Source organism: Xiphophorus maculatus, chromosome 19 (assembly GCF_002775205.1).
Source record: "Xiphophorus maculatus strain JP 163 A chromosome 19, X_maculatus-5.0-male, whole genome shotgun sequence".
Classification (NCBI taxonomy): Eukaryota; Metazoa; Chordata; class Actinopteri; order Cyprinodontiformes; family Poeciliidae; genus Xiphophorus; species Xiphophorus maculatus.
This window is the reverse complement of record NC_036461.1, coordinates 25,187,279-25,213,274: the sequence shown is the minus strand read 5'-3', so window position 1 is coordinate 25,213,274 and position 25,996 is coordinate 25,187,279. Positions and strand designations below refer to the sequence as shown.

At 40.3% G+C, this 25,996-nt stretch overlaps 1 protein-coding gene across 1 annotated transcript in view; it reads right to left on the bottom strand.

Moving 5' to 3' along the window:
* Nucleotides 1-376: 376 nt before the first annotated feature.
* LOC111612182 (alpha-tectorin-like) overlaps nt 377-25,996 on the bottom strand; it is a 31,343-nt gene continuing 5,723 nt past the window's right edge. The window contains exons 4-9 of the mRNA XM_023352460.1: nt 4,017-4,177; nt 3,796-3,931; nt 2,509-2,603; nt 1,153-1,321; nt 650-764; nt 377-570 (exon numbers count right to left, since the gene is read on the bottom strand). Coding sequence (XP_023208228.1) covers nt 395-570; nt 650-764; nt 1,153-1,321; nt 2,509-2,603; nt 3,796-3,931; nt 4,017-4,177 — 852 coding nt within the window. The 3' untranslated portion in view covers nt 377-394. The remainder of the gene's footprint in view (nt 571-649; nt 765-1,152; nt 1,322-2,508; nt 2,604-3,795; nt 3,932-4,016; nt 4,178-25,996) is intronic.

Genomic DNA, 25,996 nt, shown 5'->3' with positions numbered 1-25,996 from the left:
TCAATACAATAAATGGCTTGCCATACATTGGACACAGCACTATGGCTAAGGTACTGAAACAGCAGGGAAATACCCTAAGTGCAATTTTACAACATATGTCTGAAATAACTGTGATGTGACTTTAGACAATTTTAGGACAAAGAAAGCAATGATATAGCTATTACTTAAATTTTCAAAATAAAGCACACATTATTTAGTTGTTTTATTATTAAATCTGCAATATCACACTCTGAAAGAGATGTTAAAAAAATGATTGATGACTTAGTCATTTCTTTAAAATAACAATAATAATATAAAAAAATATGAACAAGAAACACTAATAACATTTGTTGTTACAATTACATCTGCATATGTGAGGTTTATGTCCATTTGTCAGTGCTATAAAAGCTTCACTTCATGAAGCCACCTCTGAGATGTGGTGAATGTTAGATAGGGTGAGCTGGGCCTCCTGTGGTGGGTAGAAACGCCTGGAGCGAAGCCACAGCCTCCCAAACACCCCAGTGATGAGCAGCAAGACGACCAGCAAACCTCCCAGGACAAGAGTCTCCACCGGAGGGAAACTGCTGGGATCTACAGAGAAGGGTTGAATTGTCCTTTAAATGAACTTTTTTTAACTTGTGCAAGTTGCAGGGATTGGAAAGTGACGCACTTAGATTGGGTTTTTCACTGGCGGTGAGCAGTCGTCTGATTGGGCCATAGGACACGGTGTGGGACAGTGGGGCGTCTCTCCGTGTCCTCATCTGTCCGTCTTCGGTGGTACAGTTCTGCGTAGCAAATGCAGAGACAGACAATCACAGTTGAAGCCAGATAAGGCACTTAGAATGTGCACATCAACCCTATCAAAGGGAAACGAGTCCTGTACTAACGTGAACTAAAACACAACTCGGAGAGGATTACTTGAAAAGTTGCATAAAAGTATATTTTACAGGTTTCAGGAAAATGGAAAAGTTTAGTTTAGACTTAATCTTAAAAACTTGGGGGCAGGGGAGTAAATGTCTGGTTGTAACGGTGTAGATTTGTAATTCAGTTGAAATAAGGACTGTGTAAGTCTCAGTTCATACCAGTAAAAATAAGTCAAGGCTTGCTGACTGCTTGTCTGAACGTCTGGCTATCACTTTGAGCTGTGTGTGTGTGTAAGGAGGTCTCACTCACAGGCTTACACACACTCAGGCTGCTGTGGCAGATCTGGACATTGCAGTGCAGGAAGATGTAAGCGTAAGAGCTGCCGACAAACTTAAACATCTGTATCCTGAACATGGCCTCTGGACCTTCGCCGTTCTTCAAGACGCTGAGAGTCTGTTTGTTGGCCAACACTGGACAACTAGGAAGGTGGAAAAAACAGAGCTAGTAGTGAGCTGTCCGCTTAGAAACATTTTTGACCCTAAACTTGATGGTTCAGAATGTACGAGTGCAGCTCTTTTAAAGCATGTTTGATGTCTTTCCTGACTCTCTTGGTGTCTTCATTCTGTATGTATCCAGATTAGCTCATCACTGAGGCTGAAGATAATGGATGGTCCATTCTTAAAAGCGTTCCTGTTTTATGAGATTATTGGAATATTTGAGAGATTATTTATACAGAGGTTTATGACTATTTAGAAGGGAAATAGGAGTAGGAGGCGGTGCATCACCAATGATCTTTCTATGTGAAACAAGTACTGAAGTAATAAAAGTTAAAAATATAATAATAGGAAAATTATTGTGGTTTATGTAAATTGTTTTTAAATGTGTTTATTTACACATATTTCCTCTTCTATCTTAAACACTTTTAATGTTCTTTTTTCAGAATATGTTAACCTAGGAAGGGATTTGGTGAAGGCCTGCCTCTACCAAAGTTATTTACATTTCCAAAATAAATAATTATCAGCTTCTGAATATGACAGCGGTTTAAAGACTCAGAAACTGGCATTCACAATCAACAACTATGACATTTTACAACTTAAAGTTGTTTGAAAACACAAAAACCTCTGCTTTAGCCTTGCGTCTCTCAGGCTAGCTGTTAGCTTCAGCTTCCAGGTCCAGCTCATCTGAATTTAGAGTAAGTGAAGACGCCAAGAGAGTTAGCTACTTATTAGCTGCTATAACCATTTCACAGAAACTCACCCTAAAAATTCTGAACTACTCCTTTAAGCTTATCTGAGCTAGCAGTGTTTTCCTCCTTTCCCTGCCCTTGTGAAATCATTGTGCATTTTACAGTCCTGCTGTCGCTAACAGTACCAAAACACTGCCCTGGTTGTCAAGGGCATGCACAGCTGTTGAACTGAAACGCATGTGGCCTCTCAGACCGGAGTCACGTGACCTGGCTCTGAGATTTGTTGTCTGACCCGCTCTCTAGGCAACAAATTCTCTTATTTCAGATTTCAACAGCACTCTGGTAAGAGGACTTAGAGCTCGAGGAGCAATAACACTGAAATAGAGCGCACCACAAACAAGCTCTCTCTTGCAAATAGAGAGACAGTCAGTCAAAATGAACTTGTTGAGAAGGTCTTGGGCGTTATCACAGTGACACACCTGTCTCTGATGAAGGTGTACTGAATGTTGCCGTATGGATCCCTGGTGGGTGTGGCCCAGCATCTCTCCAAACGGAGCATCAAGTGAGCCGGTATCTTTAAAAGGAAAAAAAAAAAAAAAATCAGAACGTCAAGCAGCAGTCAGGTCATTCTGAATGCTAGCCAACAACCGGTTTCACGATGTGCTATGAACTGCTGATTCACAGTGTGTAAACAACAGCTGATCCGAGGGGTTGTGACAGCCTGGAGAAGATGTGCAAAAGCGCTCACATGACCTAGTCTAGTCACGGCTGAAGTGTTAGATTTCCAGGATAATTTGGGACATCAATCCACAAGGCCGTATTTCTTAACATTGTGCAACTAAGGCAGCGTACAACTAATCCAAAAATAGCTGTTAACACTAAGTATATTTGAAATACTTTCATCTCAGTTTTCTAAAATGGTCCAGGACACCCCTTCCCAATGAGGGGTCTGTTAAGCAAACTATTAACGGAGGTAATCGTTGCCATCTCTCAAATTGCTTCTTCAACTTCTAAAGAACTAGTTTTCCCAATAGTAGAAGTTGTTCTGGTGTTGTTGGGTTATAAAACTTAATACCATTGAATAAAAGTACAATTCAGACATTGCTGGTCATATTCATTGTCACACTTGGTTAGGATGTGTAAAAATTCTTAAAATAAATTCAATATTTGATTTATATACATTTACTCAATGTATAAACCCCAACAGAGCAGCCCATACTGTTTCTGTATTACATTTCACAAGTTTGGAGCAAGTAAAGAGGGAATATTTGCCGTGTTTGTTCACTTTTTTATATTGTTCAGAGTTCAGAGTCCCTTTCCTGTGTCTCAAGGGTCTTTGGAGGAGAGACAGCCCCACAGCACCACAGATGTAAAGCGGCACATTTACGCATAATTATCCTTTGTTTAATGCAAAACGGAGGAGTGTTTGTTGCCAGAACGTTTAATCTTAGTCTGATTTGAAGCACAGGGTTTCAGCTGAATTTCAAAATGACGTAAGCAAAGTCCATTTTTATTTCTGACAGAAGGACAGCAACAACCAGTTGACATGGAGGTAGCCTCTAAAGATTTTTATGCAGATTTTGATGTCCCCAAAATGTCCCTCCTTGCTGTAATTCTCTAACGGTAAATTATGGAGATTTGAGGTTAAATATAGGTCTTCATTCAGCCTCGTACCCCGTCTCCCACTAAAGAAATGTGCTTATAGGGTGCATTAAAAAAAACGCTTTTATTGTCGGGTTTTCTATAATCTTGATCTGCAGAGATACCATAAAAACTTTGGCAAAGATGTTTTCATCGAGGGTCAGGGACGGCACAGTTCTCCACATGTCCTCAAAGGCTTCGTCTTTGTACAGCAGCATTGACACTGAGAAATTTCCATCCTCAGTGTTCAGGGTGATGCTTCTGAGAAGGCCAAGCAAACACGAGTTTTATTGTTAAATCAGATGTCAGGGGAATAAACAAAAAGAAGGAAACACAAATCACCTACCGGACGTCCACTCGGATCATGTTTTCGCTGTTGGGTTGTTGGACCATGTAGTTTATGGGGTAGCGGCACACGAACGTGATGTTTATGTAGTTTCTCGTGATGATGTCTGAATAGTTATTGTGTATGGTGTTGATGAACATGATGTGTGTATCATCAGAAACCTATAAAGAGATCAAGAAACAGAAAGTTAACAAGAGTAAATAGTCGAGACGTTTTCCTCATGTGTAAGGCTGAGGAAAACAGGTCCCCCACAATATTACACATATAATCTACTGTTATGAGACCACAAAACACAGCCACTTGCAAAATTATTCATACTCTTTGAACCGTTTCACATGTTGTCACATTGCAGTCATAAACTTCAAAGTGTTTTATATTTGTGTTAGACCAACACAAAGAGGCAGAAACAAAACCATCATCAAAAGTAAGACTTCAGTAGCCACAAGTGGTAAAGAGCAGCGTTTTTCAAAGTGGAGGCCACCAGGGGTCGCTGTAGGTGACTCAGATAGTTTGACAAAAGATGAGAAAAAATGCAAAAATAAAAAACAGAATTTTATGCGTTTTTGATCATAAATTTCCAATTGTGGTTTTTAAAATCATAATATTCAATCTGATTTTTAGCCATTAATGTAAAGCATAGGTTAGAATAACTTATGTTATTTGCCACGCTCATCTCTCTGATTGAGCAAGGCGGTCATCATTCTTTCCTTTCTACTAAAAACCGAAACATCTGCGATAACCAGCTGTCTCATGACATCAGTGCAACTTGACGTATTTCTATACCTGTGTCTGTCCTGTTGTCCAAATAAACTGGCAGTGATGTCTACGCCTCTGCTTTCCAGAGACTCTGGTTTTATTCAGAAATGATTAGCTGCTTTTGCCTTGTCACTAACCACATGGAAATATTAGAAAAGTATCCAAAGAAAATGCTTGTAAGGGGATCTTAGCAATATGGAAAAGTATGGAATTTACTTTTATCCAGATCTTTACAAGTGGGGAAAATATACAACCAAGACTGGTGTTTTCTTGACTTTTTTTTCATATTTTCAAATAATAAACCTAGTGAGAGGTTACAAAAATTTTATATTTACATTTAAATTAAACGCCACAAAACAGTTTGATTTTAAAATTTTACTCAATATTTTGGTTTTGACAAGCTCAGAACTAACTAGTTCATAACTCAAACAAGGGATATTTCACTGTTTTTGGCCTCTAGATAACTTTAGACTCAGGTTGAATTAGGGGGGGGGGACAGAATAGAAATAAAATGGAATAAAGGTATCAGTACACAAATTGTTTTAATAAATCTATGTTTAGTGTGTGGGCTATTCCAGTTTTTACTCACAGATCTACTGTAAGTGTTAGAGGTTTAGAGGTGGAGCAGATTTGTTTTAGTCCATATGCCAACAAAGCTGTGAAACAGCCCTGTCCTCTGAACATCAAGTCAATATCAGCCTTTTGTTGTTTCATGATTTCTAGAGAGCTACTGTGAGGGCAGTTCTTGTTTTATACAGAACATTTTGCAAAAAAAAAAAAATCTGGGAAACCATAGGCTGGAAAATAATGGAAATTTGATAAAGAATGTTGAAAAATTGTTTGTACCATTTACTACATACTGTATGTGTGGAACACAGCACATATGTGGGTGGAAAAAAAGATTATTATTATTATTATTATTTATTAGGTAATGTTTTTGATATTATCAAGTTGAGAGATTATTTATAATCTAAAAAAGCAAGGTCGTAAATCAAGTGAATTAAAGATTTTTCCTGTTATGCATGACATGAAACATCCACACAGTAGCAGTAGCACATCTGCAAAGCATTCTAGCTGTTTACTGAAGAAGAAAAGAGAGACTCGAAGCCGCCTGCAGGGTCCGGGACACATCAGAGTGATCCCGAGGACTCTGGGGCAGCTGTTGCTGATTAGAGAACGCGGATTTTTTGAAAGTGAAAGCGCTTAAACGTTAGACCCACAGGGTCAGGTCTGAACATTTACAGTTAACAATAATCACCCCACTGTTGCCAAATCACTGACTTTCTTGCTATATTTAGCGACATTTCAGACACACAAAAAAAAAATGTATATCAGCAAAAATCAAAATCGGCAGGTCAGGCTTTTTAAAGATCTAAAGATTGTTAGTGATTACCAGGATCTTCTTTGTTGCTCAACATAACTCGAAAGGTTCCAGGTGACTGATTCACTATTTCTTCAAAAAACATCTACATCAACTTCTGTATCAGACTGGTCATACACCTTCAGATCTTGCTGTCTGCCTTCTGGAATGTTAAATTCCAGGCACATTAAAGCAGAAAGAAATATTAAAGAATTGAAAATGAAAACATTTACTGCTGATAAATGAAGGGTGCAATAAATAGAAGGGTGAAGTCTCACGAACTACAGAAAACTGGTGCTTCGTCTTCTTTCTTCCTCCTACTCCATCTTCGAGTTGCCAAAAATCTTTATTGGCGCGTTATTGACACTTGACAGAGTCAAAAGTTTCACTGCGTGAATGTGGCATTTTACTCTGACTTTTAACTTCAATGTCAGAGCTGATTTACACTCCATATAATTATAAATACTCTATTTAGATTAAATTAGGTTAACACTGAAATATTAACACCACATGTTTCACAATAAGGTGGCAGCCCAAGAAGAGGCTGTTTGTCTGTCTATAGATCAATAGATAGATAGCTATAGATACAGACAGACTCAAAACAAAAGAATTGTTGGCATCTCTGGAGTGGTCTCATTCTCTTGCTTGGAGGGTTCTGGAGTCTCTTCATCTCTGACGAAGGCATCATTAATGTATGAACAGACACTGTGCTCCAGGACCGGTTCAGGAATACAGCTTGGACTATTTTCCACCATATAGACTTGGATCAGTACTCCTCATCTGTACTGAACCATATTTCCACCACCATAGAACGTGTCACCACCTGCAAACGCATTACCATGTACCCCAACCAGAAACCCTGGATGAACCGAGACGTTCGTCTCCTGCTGAAGGCCCGCAACATCGCCTTCAGGTCAGGGGATGCACAGACTTACAGTGCAGCCAGGGCTGAGCTGAAGAGGGGAATCAAGAAGGCCAAACACCACTACAAAAGGAAGGTGGAGGATCATTTTTCTAACTCCAACCCCCAACGTAAGTGGCAAGGCCTTTAGATTCTCACAGACTACAAGAACCCCAATACCACCCCTCTTCTACTGATGTCTCCTTCCTCAACGAACTTAACAACTTCTATGCTCGTTTTGAGAGAGGGAATACCACAACTGCAACCAAAGCAGCTACCACCCCAGGCATTCAACACTGTCATCCCATCACAACTCAATACCAAACTCACAGACCTCGGCATCAGTCCACTCATGTGTAACTGGTTGCTCGACTTCCTGACCAGTCGACCTCAACATATCCGGCTGGACAACCACTTCTCATCCACCATCATCATAAACACCAGAGTGCCACAAGGCTGTGTGATGAGTCCCTTCCTCTACTCCCTCTTCACCTACGACTGCAGACCTGTCCATGGCTCTAACGCCATCATCAAGTTCGCAGACGACACCACGGTGATCGGCCTCATCAGAGATAATGATGAGGCCGGGAGGAGGTAGACCGTCTGGCTGAGTGGTGCGAACAAAAACAACCTGGAGCTGAACACCGAGAAGACCAAGGAGCTAAATCTGGACTTCAGGAGGAACGCTGACCCACATCCACCCATCCACATTAAGGGGACAGTGGTGGAGCGTGTGGACACCTTTAAGTTCCTGGGAGTCCACATCTCCAAGGACCTGACTTGGACGACCAGCTGCTCCAAACTCATTAAGAAGGCGCATCAGCGCCTCTTCTTCATGAGGACCCTGAGGAAGAACCACCTGTCCTCAGAGATCCTCACGAACTTCTACCGCTGCACCATTGAGAGCATCCTCACCAACTGTATTACAGCTTGGTACGGGAACTGCTCTGTCTTCTACCGGCAGGCGCTGCAGAGGTTGGTGAAAACTGCCCAGTATATCGCCAGGGCACCGCTCCCTGCCATCAAGGACATCTACAGGAAGCGGTGTTTGAAAAGGGCCGGGAAAATCACAAAGGACCCCACTCAGCCAGCACACACACTCTTTTCCCTCCTGCCCTCTAGGAGGCGTTACAGAAGCCTACGGACCAGAACCACCAGGCACCGGAACAGCTTCTTCCCCACAGCTGTCACGCTTTTGAACGCCTCCTGACATAAAACATAAACTATAAGGACTGTACTCCCCTATCCTCTCATACAACAATAACACATGGACTATCCTCACACACACACACATCACGGACTGTTTTCTTCACACACACATACAACCTGTAAATTTTATCTGCCATTATTTATCTATAATCCATTCCCTAACATTCTTGTATATTCTGTATAATCTGTGCATATAGCTCCCATATTTATATTTATATTTATACACAATATCTATATCTCTTGCTATAACCCCTTATAGTCCATACATACACAGTCTTGTACATCCGTAAATAAATATTTATATCTCGTAGAGCACTTCTGGATAGATGCAAACTACATCTTGTTGCTTGTACTTGTGACAGTGCAATGACAATAAAGTTGAATTCTATTCTATTCTACAGGACATTAGTTTTAACTCATCAAAACGGTTGCTTTAAATCATGAGAGGCGTAAACGAAATAACTATACTTTAAAAAGTGGTTTGCTTACATATTTTAATCGTATCTCTAGTGTTTGTTTTTCAGCTTTAGGGAAGTAATCCATAATCTACAGTAGATATTCAGCATACGCAGCTATTCATTACATACAGTTTAACATGGCAGGTGAAAATAAGATGCATCAACAAACACCCACTCACTGCAGTATAGAGGTTACTATTCACCACTTCACTGTTGGGACAAATGGGACCATTTCTTTTATCATATATGATAGTCAAATTGGGGGGAAATATAGTAGAAAGTAATAAGGTACACTGGATGGACATTTTTCTGCAGAATCACTCCTTGTAATCCCACCCTGTCCTCTGAGCCAGAGAGCTTTTACTACCAGCCAGCGCTGCATATCCCTATAGACAAGCATATGACGGGTGTTTAGTGCTCCGCTTACTTGGAGCAGTGCTTCTGGTATGAACAAATGTTTGACACTACTAGCTTTCTTTAGCTATCTATCGGCACATTGTTGCCTGTTTGGTTAAATAATCTCACCGGATTTCTCGCCTGTTTCTGGCATTTTTACTTCTGACCTGGAAGCCATTTTATGTTGGAATTTTGAGTGCGAATGCTTGAGATTTCACTACAACCCCGACCCTTTTCCAATATGGCTGTTACATCACATGTATAAAACATAGTGAAGGTTGTAGCAACAAGCACCTTATCTTTGGTATGATACATCTAACTGTGAACATGTTCCTTCGTTGTTTGTGCAGTTTTATCAGCTTATGTCGCTAATATTAGTTAGCCTATTCGCTGAACAATTAGGAAATCCTGACAGATTTCCAACTTGATCATAAGTGGAATCTAATCCTACTTCTTCACACAGCTATAACAGTTAGTTACCATGGAGACTGAACAGAATCTTTTTTGCTGACCAAGCAGTCACACTGACGCATTTCGTGCGTCGCTTCAAGCACCTTGAGTGCAGATGCTGGACATTTTTGTTCTATGAACCCTTAGCTTTTTCTTTATCTTGAATATGTTTATCTGTATTTGTTTTTTCTTGAGGCAGAACAAATGAGGCATAACTCTGTCGTTATACAGTGTGTCTGCGAATAAAGTTTAAAAAAACAACATCCGCCCCCTCTCCCTCCCCCGCACCCAACAGACTTCTTGTGGCTTTGACGTGAAGCTGTGACGTCACTCATCCTGTCTGTGACATCACAGGCGCCTGTCTTTATATTCCCAGATTCCACAGAGAAATTCATTTGCATTCTTCAATCGCACACAGAAATCAACGATGGCCGGACAAAATTTATTGCTGGAGAAAGTGGAAAGTTTGGAGAAGAGCTGCTGGAGGCTTAAAGAAGACAACAAGCAGCTTCAGAAAACTGTTGAACATCTGAGGCAGAAAATTGAGAAACTGTCTCGCAAAAAACCATACAACAGATTGCAGGCAGAAAATGAAAGGCTGACTAATACAAATGATTACCTGAAACAACAATTCAGCACTTGGAATAATGAATTGGACGAGGCTCAAGGGACAATAAAACAGCTAAAATTAGATAACGACGCCATGACAAAACATAATTTGATGGTAGGTTGGAGAACATGTACAATTGAGACCAAGTTTAAGAATTCAATGAAGGAAAAATTACAAAAATTGGACTGGCTTGAGAGGGAGAACAACAAGCTCAATCAAGAAATTGTTAGCTTGAAATTAAAGATGGACAGACAGACCAGGGAAGAAAATTCAAAGGCTGAGGCACAAAATGAGAAAAAGATGGAGGAAACAACAAAACAGTCCACAGAGCAGGAAATTCAAGAAGAGAAACCTACAATATTACAGACAATTGGGAGAACGTTCATAAACATGTACAAATCAGGGACTTTGAGATATTGGGTGCCACCCTGGATATTTTAATTTCGACATAACAATTCTAAATAACGACCCCCAAAGATGTGTGTCTGTGTTCAGGTAATTTAAACCTAACATAAATTGGTCCTTTGACGCCGGAGTCCGATACGCCTGCGGTTTCCAGCGGGAGGGACGGACATCAGAAGCAGGCTCCTAGGAGTCTCACAGATCCTTGGATGGGGATCAGTGCCTCCAAATCCGAGGCCATTTTTTTGAGCCGGAAAAGGGTAGAGTGCCTTCTCCGGGTCAGGGGGGGGTGTCCTGCCCCAAGTGGAGGAGTTCAAGTATCTCGGGATCTTGTTCACGAATGGGGGAAGAAGGGAGCGGGAGATCGACAGGCGGATTGGCGCAGCTTCTGCCGTCAAGCGGGCGCTGCACCGGTCCGTCGTGGTGAAGAGAGAGCTGAGCCAAAAAGCGAAGCTCTCGATTTACCGGTCGATCTACGTTCCCACCCTCATCTATGGTCATGAGCTTTGGGTCGTGACCGAAAGAACAAGATCGCGGATACAAGCGGCCGAAAAGGGTTTTCTCCGTAGGGTGGCTGGGCTCTCCCTTAGAGACAGGGTGAGAAGCTCAGTCATCCGGGAGGGACTCAGAGTAGAGCCGCTGCTCCTTCACATCCAGAGGAGCCAGTTGAGGCTCGGGCATCTGGTCAGGATGCCTCCTGGACGCCTCCCTGGTGAGGTGCTCCGGGCACGTCCCACCGGGAGGAGGCCCCGGGGAAGACCCAGGACACGCTGGAGGGACGATGTCTCTCGGCTGGCCAGGGAACGCCTCGGGATTCCCCCGGAAGAGCTGGAAGAAGTGGCCGGGGAGAGGGAAGTCTGGGCCTCCCTTCTGAAGCTGCTACCCCCGCGACCCGACCCTGGATAAGCGGAACAAGATGGATGGATGGATAAATTGCTCCTTCGAAGCCGGAGTCCGATACGCCTGCGGTTTCCAGCGGGAGGGACGGACATCAGAAGACCGTGGCCACGGCAGACCCCTAGGAGTCTCAGATCTTTTCCAGGACTGTGTCTCCGACCCGCCTGCTGGAAACCAACGGCTGTCGGGACGTCCGTGAAGGGGGGGACAAGTGAGTAGCGTTTAAATTAAAAAGTGAGCGAACGATTGAGGGTCTTTGGTGTGTAAAACCCCATGAATCCTAGGCACTGATAGGTAACAGAAGGACTGAGAAATCCGTAACAGGACGGCGGAGTCCGCGTGAACTGAAAAACCCGTAATACCAAGTGTGTGTGTGAGTGTGAGAGTACTTGGAGTAATTTAAATACCACTGGGTATTTGTCCTCATACCAAACGGCAGGAGTGCAAACGGTGAACCTCTGGTGGATGCATGTAGGCAAGAATTTCCCACCTGAAAAGGTTGAAGAGGGAATTACCACAACAGGGCATTTGATCACCGTCCTGCTAAGAATTTATCCAGTCTTTTAGAGTCCACCCTATGTGTTTTTAAGACTGGAACGAAATTGACTAAATTGCTCAAAATGGGAAAAGGGAATAGCAAATTAACACTGAAAGATAAACTCCAGTGTAAGGACTGGAAGTTTATGAAAAGACAAAACCCTAACTCAGTAAAGAATTTAAATAAATTGATAGAAAAATATAATTTTCAGGGCCAATTAAACACTCAAAAAAAAAGAACTGACTGAGTTATAGGATGAAGTACGACAGAAAACAAAAATCATATCAGAAAAAGATGAGTAGTGAAGGAATGGGTGAGTTAGAAAAGTGGATGGAGGAGCTAAAAAGAGAGAAGAAGGCAATCAGAAAAGTTAGGATAAAACAGGAGAGCAAAGAAGAGTGAAGCAGATCAGGCAGCAGAGCAGCGAGGAGCTCAGGGAGGAGTTATAAGAAAAAAGCAACCAAATACAGAAAGAAAATTTAAAAAAGAAGGTTTTGAAGATATAGAGTATAGATAAATAAATAAATGTCTAAGTAGATAGATAAACAAAATGAAAAAAAATGTATTATCTATAAGCTGGAAAGAAAAGTAGGTATAGTTAAAGAAGGCAAGGTGTAAGTGAGTTAAAGAGGATGAAAGGATGATTTGAAAATTAGAATGATAATTGTGTTTAAGGTTCATAGCAGTTTGAAAGAACGTAATGATTGAAAATAGAAAATAGATCTTAGAGAGAAACAGCTAAAGATGCTTTGCATGATCCTAAGGATGTTTATGAAATACGAGTAATAATTATATAGAATTGAGAACTTAAAATATTAGATAAGAATGTTAATTATTTCTCCTAGGCTGAGAAGGATGTAGAAAAATAGAATAAATTACAAATGAGTTACAGTGGGAGCATTTTATTGGAATGAGAATCAAGATAGAGAAATATTATTAAATCTATAGGATTTATTGATCACTGATTCAGTGAAACTAGAGGAAACTCTCTTGGTAAATAGAAATTGATCAAACAAAGGAAGTTTTGGTGAATTTATGAGATTTGTGGTAAAAGGATACTTTAGCTTAATTTGAAACATTTAGCTGAAGAAGGCCACAAAGTTAGCAAGAACAAACTCCAAAGAAGAGGTGAAATATTTAGGACACAGACGATTGAAAGGTCATTTTATGACCTCAGTGTTGGTTCAGCAGCATGGAGATAAAATGAAAAGAAATAGGAGAGAATGTTGCAAATAAAAATAAGAAAATAAAAATAAGCAGAGAAAAGCAACAGGTTTGTTAAGATCAGACAACAAAGTGCAATTAAGACATATTCCATGGTAAGAATGTTAAGATGAAAAGAACAATGAGACTCCAGGAAAGGAGCTGGAACCGTAGAAACCCAGACAACAGCTCAGCAGGAAAGAACAGGCAGCTGTAATGCAAATCATTCTCTCTCCCATCACTTAAAGTACCTCCTGACAAAATATCTGAATATAAGTTACAATTTTAGTAGTGGAACAACAAAAGGTACAAAAATTAAAACTAGATGAAACTAAAACATATCTCATGATACAAGTGCCAAATCCTAATGAAGCAGTAGAAGAATCAGGAGTTTCTCCTGAAATCCTCATCATCTCTCTTTCCTGCCATAAGATCATCCTCCTCCAAGAGGTGAGAGGAAGTTCATGAAAGGAGGGAGTGAGGATTGTTTTGTGGTCTATCTGACAGTAGAGAAGTCATTATCATCGCTTAAGGCAGGATTTTGATGTAGTTTTAGTTTTCTAAATTCAGAGAACAGTTTTCTCTTTAGAGTGGCTTGTTTAAGTAAGCAACTGATTTATGAGTAATGAAATAATATGGGAAGTTTTAAACGTTTCACAACTGCAAGGAAAATAATAATTTGGTGTTGTGATGCCTTGAGTGGACATCCAGAGAGGTTGACAAGCAAGTGTTAAGGTGCCAACCTGAACATTATCCAGCTGAAGACCTCGATTTAGGCTTTGATGAGAAAAGAGCAGCTCTCTTCTCATCAAAGCCTAAACTGAGGTCTTCAGCTGGACATTAGAGAAGATCTCTGAGGTTGTTCTGGTCACCTCTGAATCCTGGGAAGAAGCTAAAGATTAGGAAACCGTGAAGTGAATCTGTAAACATTTAAGTTCTGCAATGAGCTAACACATTATGTTATGGAATTCCACCAACTATAAATCATTAAAGATTAGAAACGAATGATGGGTTTTAGGGATATAATATGGACTGTTTTGGGAAAATAGAGTCATCTTGACAGTTTAGACCAGGGGTGTCAAACTCATTTTGGTTTAGCATGCAGCTTAATCTGATCTAAAGGGGGCCACACAAGTAAACTCATTGCAAGATTAAATAGAACTAGTAAAAGTGCACTTGTTGATTTTTATATTAAACAAATTTCACTTTTACAAAACATATTATGAAAAAGCTCAGAGTTTTTAAGAAAAGCATGTGCAATTTCAACACTACTTTTACATTTATTTAAGTGCATTATGCATAAGAATTGATCACAGTGATTGTACAATGTTGCAAAAAACATTTATTCACAGGTTTTGGAACTTAAAACCACTGTCCTGCATGACATAATACATCAAACAGATAAAAATTAATAAATGATTTAAAATCAATTTTCCACATCTGGGAATCAATTTGAACAAATTGTCTGGCTTCACACATTTGAAATCTTAAGTGTCAGCTGCTTTAAACAGATATTTGATTAAGTACATTTGTCACCTTTCTTGTTGATGCATAAAATGTATACATATAGAAAAACTTACATACATAACATGTGTTGCATGCATGAGAAACATTTTACTCAACAAAACTCTTTTGTTGTAAAACTGTTACTGACTAGCACTAACTTTAACAGAATTAATTCAGCAAATATTCAAAGCTGTAATTTTTAATAGTGCAACATTGACAGTTACATTCCATAGGATTTGGTTTGACTCAGTATTTGCCCCTGAAACTTGGCATCTTTTAGCCTGGACAAGTACATCATCCGTTAAAGTGCTTGTATTTTTCGCCATGCTGAGTTTCATAGTGGCGCCGAATATTGTATTCCTTAAGCACCGAAACCTGCTGCAGGCACACAAGGCACATGGGTTTTCCATTCACCTCCGTGAACAAATAAGAAGAAGTCCATTTTTCTTGAAAAATCCGACACTCTGTGTCTACCTTTCTCTTTTTGGACAAAGACATTTCGTTGATGAGGTTGCCAGGACCAAAGTAAGAATAAAACTAAACATCTTCCTCTGGCGAGATCTTGCATAGATTTCTTCTCGTCCTTCATTGTACATTAAATGGCCATTGTTGACAAACCACGACAATAATCTGTGGATTAACATAGTAACAGCTAATCCGACCAGACATAGTAATCCTTGAAGAGATTATGTCCATGTATGAGAACCTGAAAGGCAGTTAGAGCTGAACATATACGATCGAAAATGAAATGTTTTAAGGTAAAAAATAACTACTTTTTAGTTGTTTTTTTCCCCCCCACTGCAATGATTATGATCACCACAGGGTGGCAGCACTCGATTGCGTTAATGTGTGAGCAACCTTGACGGCTTTCCAAATGAGCTGTTCTGTTTACACTATCACAAAGTCATTTGAGGCAGGAAATGTTTTTGAAACGAAGAGATTTGGTTGATGAAAACTGATCCAAGTAAATAGAAAAAAATAAAGAAATAAAAGTTAAAACTCTTCTTCCAGGACAGCACAGGACATTAGTTTTAACTCTTCAAAACGGTTGCTTTAAATCATGAGAGGCATAAACGAGATAACTATACTTTAAAAGGTGGTTTGCTTACATATTTTAATTGTATCTCTAGTGTTTGTTTTTCAGCTTTAGGGAAGTAATCCATAATCTACAGTAGATATTCAGCATATACAGCTATTCATTATGTAACCCTGTCCGTGTGAGACGACACCTCGCTGTTCCTTAGACTCTGCGTTGTGTTTTCTTTAATGGTGGTTGTCGGAAGGAAACTTGAGGCAGAAATCGGACACACACGGCGGTTGAGATCGTGGTTCAGACCGTTTATTCGGACCAACCGACAGCGCAGCGGCTTCGCCTTCAGAGTTCACAGCAAATACTGCGTGTCAATATAAGTCTCATTAACTCATTATTGTTATTATTCTTTTTTGTTTAACAGATACAGCATATATTAAAAAAAAGAAGAAAAAGACAAAACGATACAAAACTATCTACTTGGACATTAAAAGTAACATTTGGCTACATTGAGGAGCTGGCGGTCAGCGTTGCTTACCGTCAGAATTAACAGCAAATACTGACCGTTGTTCTGCCAGCGCACCGTAACTGACGCCTACGGTGTTCTTCAACGGACACACTTTACCAACTTCCACAACTCAAAGAACAAATCTAACATTTTGGTGGCGTCCGCTGACATATTTAAGCCACTGCCCTACAATTACATACAGTTTAACATGGCAGGTGAAAATAAGATGGATCAACAAACAGCCACTCACTGCAGTATAGAGGTTACTATTCACCACTTCACTGTTGGGACAAATGGGACCATTTCTTTTATCATATATGATAGTCAAATTGGGGGGAAATATAGTAGAAAGTAATAAGGTACACTGGATGGACATTTTTCTGCAGAATCACTCCTTGTAATCCCACCCTGTCCTCTGAGCCAGAGAGCTTTTACTACCAGCCAGCGCTGCATATCCCTATAGACAAGCATATGACGGGTGTTTAGTGCTCCGCTTACTTGGAGCAGTGCTTCTGGTATGAACAAATGTTTGACACTACTAGCTTTCTTTAGCTATCTATCGGCACATTGTCGCCTGTTTGGTTAAATAATCTCACCGGATTTCTCGCCTGTTTCTGGCATTTTTACTTCTGACCTGGAAGCCATTTTATGTTGGAATTTTGAGTGCGAATGCTTGAGATTTCACTACAACCCCGACCCTTTTCCAATATGGCTGTTACATCACATGTATAAAACATAGTGAAGGTTGTAGCAACAAGCACTTTATCTTTGGTATGATACATCTAACTGTGAACATGTTCCTTCGTTGTTTGTGCAGTTTTATCAGCTTATGTCGCTAATATTAGTTAGCCTATTCGCTGAACAATTAGGAAATCCTGACAGATTTCCAACTTGATCATAAGTGGAATCTAATCCTACTTCTTCACACAGCTATAACAGTTAGTTACCATGGAGACTGAACAGAATTTTTTTTGCTGACCAAGCAGTCACACTGACGCATTTCGTGCGTCGCTTCAAGCACCTTGAGTGCAGATGCTGGACATTTTTGTTCTATGAACCCTTAGCTTTTTCTTTATCTTGAATATGTTTATCTGTATTTGTTTTTTCTTGAGGCAGAACAAATGAGGCATAACTCTGTCGTTATACAGTGTGTCTGCGAATAAAGTTTAAAAAAAAACAACATCCGCCCCCTCTCCCTCCCCCGCACCCAACAGACTTCTTGTGGCTTTGACGTGAAGCTGTGACGTCACTCATCCTGTCTGTGACATCACAGGCGCCTGTCTTTATATTCCCAGATTCCACAGAGAAATTCATTTGCATTCTTCAATCGCACACAGAAATCAACGATGGCCGGAAAAAATTTATTGCTGGAGAAAGTGGAAAGTTTGGAGAAGAGCTGCTGGAGGCTTAAAGAAGACAACAAGCAGCTTCAGAAAACTGTTGAACATCTGAGGCAGAAAATTGAGAAACTGTCTCGCAAAAAACCATACAACAGATTGCAGGCAGAAAATGAAAGGCTGACTAATACAAATGATTACCTGAAACAGCAATTCAGCACTTGGAATAATGAATTGGACGAGGCTCAAGGGACAATAAAACAGCTAAAATTAGATAACGACGCCATGACAAAACATAATTTCATGGTAGGTTGGAGAACGTGTACAATTGAGACCAAGTTTAAGAATTCAATGAAGGAAAAATTACAAAAATTGGACTGGCTTGAGAGGGAGAACAACAAGCTCAATCAAGAAATTGTTAGCTTGAAATTAAAGATGGACAGACAGACCAGGGAAGAAAATTCAAAGGCTGAGGCACAAAATGAGAAAAAGATGGAGGAAACAACAAAACAGTCCCCAGAGCAGGAAATTCAAGAAGAGAAACCTACAATATTACAGACAATTGGGAGAACTTTCATAAACATGTACAAATCAGGGACTTTGAGATATTGGGTGCCACCCTGGATATTTTAATTTCGACATAACAATTCTAAATAACGACCCCCAAAGATGTGTGTCTGTGTTCAGGTAATTTAAACCTAACATAAATTGGTCCTTTGACGCCGGAGTCCGATACGCCTGCGGTTTCCAGCGGGAGGGACGGACATCAGAAGCAGGGTCCTAGGAGTCTCACAGATCCTTGGATGGGGATCAGTGCCTCCAAATCCGAGGCCATTTTTTTGAGCCGGAAAAGGGTAGAGTGCCTTCTCCGGGTCAGGGGGGTGTGTCCTGCCCCAAGTGGAGGAGTTCAAGTATCTCGGGATCTTGTTCACGAATGGGGGAGCGGGAGATCGACAGGCGGATTGGCCAGCGTCTGCTGTCAAGCGGGCGCTGTACCGGTCCGTCGTGGTGAAGAGAGAGCTGAGCCAAAAAGCGAAGCTCTCGATTTACCGGTCGATCTACGTTCCCACCCTCATCTATGGTCATGAGCTTTGGGTCGTGACCGAAAGAACGAGATCGCGGATACAAGCGGCCGAAATGGGTTTTCTCCGCAGGGTGTCTGGGCTCTCCCTTAGAGATAGGGTGAGAAGCTCAGTCATCCGGGAGGGACTCAGAGTAGAGCCGCTGCTCCTTCACATCCAGAGGAGCCAGTTGAGGCTCGGGCATCTGGTCAGGATGCCTCCTGGACGCCTCCCTGGTGAGGTGCTCCGGGCACGTCCCACCGGGAGGAGGCCCCGGGGAAGACCCAGGACACGCTGGAGGGACGATGTCTCTCGGCTGGCCTGGGAACGCCTCGGGATTCCCCCGGAAGAGCTGGAAGAAGTGGCCGGGGAGAGGGAAGTCTGGGCCTCCCTTCTGAAGCTGCTACCCCCGCGACCCGACCCTGGATAAGCGGAACAAGATGGATGGATGGATAAATTGCTCCTTCGAAGCCGGAGTCCGATACGCCTGCGGTTTCCAGCGGGAGGGACGGACATCAGAAGACCGTGGCCACGGCAGACCCCTAGGAGTCTCAGATCTTTTCCAGGACTGTGTCTCCGACCCGCCTGCTGGAAACCAACGGCTGTCGGGACGTCCGTGAAGGGGGGGACAAGTGAGTAGCGTTTAAATTAAAAAGTGAGCGAACGATTGAGGGTCTTTGGGGTGTAAAACCCCATGAATCCTAGGCACTGATAGGTAACAGAAGGACTGAGAAATCCGTAACAGGACGGCGGAGTCCGCGTGAACTGAAAAACCCGTAATACCAAGTGTGTGTGTGAGTGTGAGAGCACTTGGAGTAATTTAAATACCACTGGGTATTTGTCCTCATACCAAACGGCAGGAGTGCAAACGGTGAACCTCTGGTGGATGCATGTAGGCAAGAATTTCCCACCTGAAAAGGTTGAAGAGGGAATTACCACAACAGGGCATTTGATCACCGTCCTGCTAAGAATTTATCCAGTCTTTTAGAGTCCACCCTATGTGTTTTTAAGACTGGAACGAAATTGACTAAATTGCTCAAAATGGGAAAAGGGAATAGCAAATTAACACTGAAAGATAAACTCCAGTGTAAGGACTGGAAGTTCATGAAAAGACAAAACCCTAACTCAGTAAAGAATTTAAATAAATTGATAGAAAAATATAACTTTCAGGGCCAATTAAACACTCAAAAAAAAGAACTGACTGAGTTATAGGATGAAGTACGACAGAAAACAAAAATCATATCAGAAAAAGATGAGTAGTGAAGGAATGGGTGAGTTAGAAAAGTGGATGGAGGAGCTAAAAAGAGAGAAGAAGGCAATCAGAAAAGTTAGGATAAAACAGGAGAGCAAAGAAGAGTGAAGCAGATCAGGCAGCAGAGCAGCGAGGAGCTCAGGGAGGAGTTATAAGAAAAAAGCAACCAAATACAGAAAGGAAATTTAAAAAAGAAGGTTTTGAAGATATAGAGTATAGATAAATAAATAAATGTCTAAGTAGATAGATAAACAAAATGAAAAAAAATGTATTATCTATAAGCTGGAAAGAAAAGTAGGTATAGTTAAAGAAGGCAAGGTGTAAGTGAGTTAAAGAGGATGAAAGGATGATTTGAAAATTAGAATGATAATTGTGTTTAAGGTTCATAGCAGTTTGAAAGAACGTAATGATTGAAAATAGAAAATAGATCTTAGAGAGAAACAGCTAAAGATGCTTTGCATGATCCTAAGGATGTTTATGAAATACGAGTAATAATTATATAGAATTGAGAACTTAAAATATTAGATAAGAATGTTAATTATTTCTCCTAGGCTGAAAAGGATGTAGAAAAATGGAATAAATTACAAATGAGTTACAGTGGGAGCATTTTATTGGAATGAGAATCAAGATAGAGAAATATTATTAAATCTATAGGATTTATTGATCACTGATTCAGTGAAACTGGAGGAAACTCTCTTGGTAAATAGAAATTGATCAAACAAAGGAAGTTTTGGTGAATTTATGAGATTTGTGGTAAAAGGATACTTTAGCTTAATTTGAAACATTTAGCTGAAGAAGGCCACAAAGCTAGCAAGAACAAACTCCAAAGAAGAGGTGAAATATTTAGGACACAGACGATTGAAAGGTCATTTTATGACCTCAGTGTTGGTTCAGCAGCATGGAGATAAAATGAAAAGAAATAGGAGAGAATGTTGCAAATAAAAATAAGAAAATAAAAATAAGCAGAGAAAAGCAACAGGTTTGTTAAGATCAGACAACAAAGTGCAATTAAGACATATTCTATGGTAAGAATGTTAAGATGAAAAGAACAATGAGACTCCAGGAAAGGAGCTGGAACCGTAGAAACCCAGACAACAGCTCAGCAGGAAAGAACAGGCAGCTGTAATGCAAATCATTCTCTCTCCCATCACTTAAAGTACCTCCTGACAAAATATCTGAATATAAGTTACAATTTTAGTAGTGGAACAACAAAAGGTACTAAAATTAAAACTAGATGAAACTAAAACATATCTCATGATACAAGTGCCAAATCCTAATGAAGCAGTAGAAGAATCAGGAGTTTCTCCTGAAATCCTCATCATCTCTCTTTCCTGCCATAAGATCATCCTCCTCCAAGAGGTGAGAGGAAGTTCATGAAAGGAGGGAGTGAGGATTGTTTTGTGGTCTGTCTGACAGGAGAGAAGTCATTATCACCGCATAAGGCAGGATTTTGATGTAGTTTTAGTTTTCTAAATTCAGAGAACAGTTTTCTCTTTAGAGTGGCTTGTTTAAGAAAGCAACTGATTTATGAGTAATGAAATAATATGGGAAGTTTTAAACGTTTCACAACTGCAAGGAAAATAATAGTTTGGTATTGTGATGCCTTGAGTGGACGTCCAGAGAGGTTGACAAACAAGTGTTAAGGTGCCAACCTGAACATTATCCAGCTGAAGACCTCAGTTTAGGCTTTGATGAGAAAAGAGCAGCTCTCTTCTCATCAAAGCCTAAACTGAGGTCTTCAGCTGGACATTAGAGAAGATCTCTGAGGTTGTTCTGGTCACCTCTGAATCCTGGGAAGAAGCTAAAGATTAGGAAACCGTGAAGTGAGTCTGTAAACATTTAAGTTCTGCAATGAGCTAACACATTATGTTATGGAATTCCACCAACTATAAATCATTAAAGATTAGAAACGAATGATGGGGTTTTAGGGATATAATATGGACTGTTTTGGGAAAATAGAGTCATCTTGACAGTTTAGACCAGGGGTGTCAAACTCATTTTGGTTTAGCATGCAGCTTAATCTGATCTAAAGGGGGCCACACAAGTAAACTCATTGCAAGATTAAATAGAACTAGTAAAAGTGCACTTGTTGATTTTTATATTAAACAAATTTCACTTTTACAAAACATATTATGAAAAAGCTCAGTTTTTAAGAAAAGCATGTGCAATTTCAACACTACTTTTACATTTATTTAAGTGCATTATGCATAAGAACTGATCACAGTGATTGTACAATGTTGCAAAAAACATTTATTCACAGTTTTTGGAACTTAAAACCACTGTCCTGCATGACATAATACATCAAACAGATAAAAATTAATAAATGATTTAAAATCAATTTTCCACATCTGGGAATCAATTTGAACAAATTGTCTGGCTTCACACATTTGAAATCTTAAGTGTCAGCTGCTTTAAACAGATATTTGATTAAGTACATTTGTCACCTTTCTTGTTGATGCATAAAATGTATACATATAGAAAAACTTACATACATAACATGTGTTGCATGCATGAGAAACATTTTACTCAACAAAACTCTTTTGTTGTAAAACTGTTACTGACTAGCACTAACTTTAACAGAATTAATTCAGCAAATATTCAAAGCTGTAATTTTTAATAGTGCAACGTTGACAGTAACATTCCATAGGATTTGGTTTGACTCAGTATTTGCCCCTGAAACTTGGCATCTTTTAGCCTGGACAAGTACATCATCCGTTAAAGTGCTTGTATTTTTCGCCATGCTGAGTTTCATAGTGGCGCTGAATATTGTATTCTTTAAGCACCGAAACCTGCTGCAGGCACACAAGGCACATGGGTTTTCCATTCACCTCCGTGAACAAATAAGAAGAAGTCCATTTTTCTTGAAAAATCCGACACTCTGTGTCTACCTTTCTCTTTTTGGACAAAGACATTTCGTTGATGAGGTTGCCAGGACCAAAGTAAGAATAAAACTAAACATCTTCCTCTGGCGAGATCTTGCATAGATTTCTTCTCGTCCTTCATTGTACATTAAATGGCCATTGTTGACAAACCACGACAATAATCTGTGGATTAACATAGTAACAGCTAATCCGACCAGACATAGTAATCCTTGAAGAGATTATGTCCATGTATGAGAACCTGAAAGGCAGTTAGAGCTGAACATATACGATCGAAAATGAAATGTTTTAAGGTCAAAAATAACTACTTTTTAGTTGTTTTTCCCCCCCACTGCAATGATTATGATCACCACAGGGTGGCAGCACTCGATTGCGTTAATGTGTGAGCAACCTTGACGGCTTTCCAAATGAGCTGTTCTGTTTACACTATCACAAAGTCATTTGAGGCAGGAAATGTTTTTGAAACGAAGAGATTTGGTTGATGAAAACTGATCCAAGTAAATAGAAAAAAATAAAGAAATAAAAGTTAAAACTCTTCTTCCAGGACAGCACAGGACATTAGTTTTAACTCTTCAAAACGGTTGCTTTAAATCATGAGAGGCATAAACGAGATAACTATACTTTAAAAGGTGGTTTGCTTACATATTTTAATTGTATCTCTAGTGTTTGTTTTTCAGCTTTAGGGAAGTAATCCATAATCTACAGTAGATATTCAGCATATACAGCTATTCATTATGTAACCCTGTCCGTGTGAGACGACACCTCGCTGTTCCTTAGACTCTGCGTTGTGTTTTCTTTAATGGTGGTTGTCGGAAGGAAACTTGAGGCAGAAATCGGACACACACGGCGGTTGAGATCGTGGTTCAGACCGTTTATTCGGACCAACCGACAGCGCAGCGGCTTCGCCTTCAGAGTTCACAGCAAATACTGCGTGTCAATATAAGTCTCATTAACTCATTATTGTTATTATTCTTTTTTGTTTAACAGATACAGCATATATTAAAAAAAAGAAGAAAAAGACAAAACGATACAAAACTATCTACTTGGACATTAAAAGTAACATTTGGCTACATTGAGGAGCTGGCGGTCAGCGTTGCTTACCGTCAGAATTAACAGCAAATACTGACCGTTGTTCTGCCAGCGCACCGTAACTGACGCCTACGGTGTTCTTCAACGGACACACTTTACCAACTTCCACAACTCAAAGAACAAATCTAACATTTTGGTGGCGTCCGCTGACATATTTAAGCCACTGCCCTACAATTACATACAGTTTAACATGGCAGGTGAAAATAAGATGGATCAACAAACAGCCACTCACTGCAGTATAGAGGTTACTATTCACCACTTCACTGTTGGGACAAATGGGACCATTTCTTTTATCATATATGATAGTCAAATTGGGGGGAAATATAGTAGAAAGTAATAAGGTACACTGGATGGACATTTTTCTGCAGAATCACTCCTTGTAATCCCACCCTGTCCTCTGAGCCAGAGAGCTTTTACTACCAGCCAGCGCTGCATATCCCTATAGACAAGCATATGACGGGTGTTTAGTGCTCCGCTTACTTGGAGCAGTGCTTCTGGTATGAACAAATGTTTGACACTACTAGCTTTCTTTAGCTATCTATCGGCACATTGTCGCCTGTTTGGTTAAATAATCTCACCGGATTTCTCGCCTGTTTCTGGCATTTTTACTTCTGACCTGGAAGCCATTTTATGTTGGAATTTTGAGTGCGAATGCTTGAGATTTCACTACAACCCCGACCCTTTTCCAATATGGCTGTTACATCACATGTATAAAACATAGTGAAGGTTGTAGCAACAAGCACTTTATCTTTGGTATGATACATCTAACTGTGAACATGTTCCTTCGTTGTTTGTGCAGTTTTATCAGCTTATGTCGCTAATATTAGTTAGCCTATTCGCTGAACAATTAGGAAATCCTGACAGATTTCCAACTTGATCATAAGTGGAATCTAATCCTACTTCTTCACACAGCTATAACAGTTAGTTACCATGGAGACTGAACAGAATTTTTTTTGCTGACCAAGCAGTCACACTGACGCATTTCGTGCGTCGCTTCAAGCACCTTGAGTGCAGATGCTGGACATTTTTGTTCTATGAACCCTTAGCTTTTTCTTTATCTTGAATATGTTTATCTGTATTTGTTTTTTCTTGAGGCAGAACAAATGAGGCATAACTCTGTCGTTATACAGTGTGTCTGCGAATAAAGTTTAAAAAAAAACAACATCCGCCCCCTCTCCCTCCCCCGCACCCAACAGACTTCTTGTGGCTTTGACGTGAAGCTGTGACGTCACTCATCCTGTCTGTGACATCACAGGCGCCTGTCTTTATATTCCCAGATTCCACAGAGAAATTCATTTGCATTCTTCAATCGCACACAGAAATCAACGATGGCCGGAAAAAATTTATTGCTGGAGAAAGTGGAAAGTTTGGAGAAGAGCTGCTGGAGGCTTAAAGAAGACAACAAGCAGCTTCAGAAAACTGTTGAACATCTGAGGCAGAAAATTGAGAAACTGTCTCGCAAAAAACCATACAACAGATTGCAGGCAGAAAATGAAAGGCTGACTAATACAAATGATTACCTGAAACAGCAATTCAGCACTTGGAATAATGAATTGGACGAGGCTCAAGGGACAATAAAACAGCTAAAATTAGATAACGACGCCATGACAAAACATAATTTCATGGTAGGTTGGAGAACGTGTACAATTGAGACCAAGTTTAAGAATTCAATGAAGGAAAAATTACAAAAATTGGACTGGCTTGAGAGGGAGAACAACAAGCTCAATCAAGAAATTGTTAGCTTGAAATTAAAGATGGACAGACAGACCAGGGAAGAAAATTCAAAGGCTGAGGCACAAAATGAGAAAAAGATGGAGGAAACAACAAAACAGTCCCCAGAACAGGAAATTCAAGAAGAGAAACCTACAATATTACAGACAATTGGGAGAACGTTCATAAACATGTACAAATCAGGGACTTTGAGATATTGGGTGCCACCCTGGATATTTTAATTTCGACATAACAATTCTAAATAACGACCCCCAAAGATGTGTGTCTGTGTTCAGGTAATTTAAACCTAACATAAATTGGTCCTTTGACGCCGGAGTCCGATACGCCTGCGGTTTCCAGCGGGAGGGACGGACATCAGAAGCAGGGTCCTAGGAGTCTCACAGATCCTTTCCAGGACTGTGTCTCCG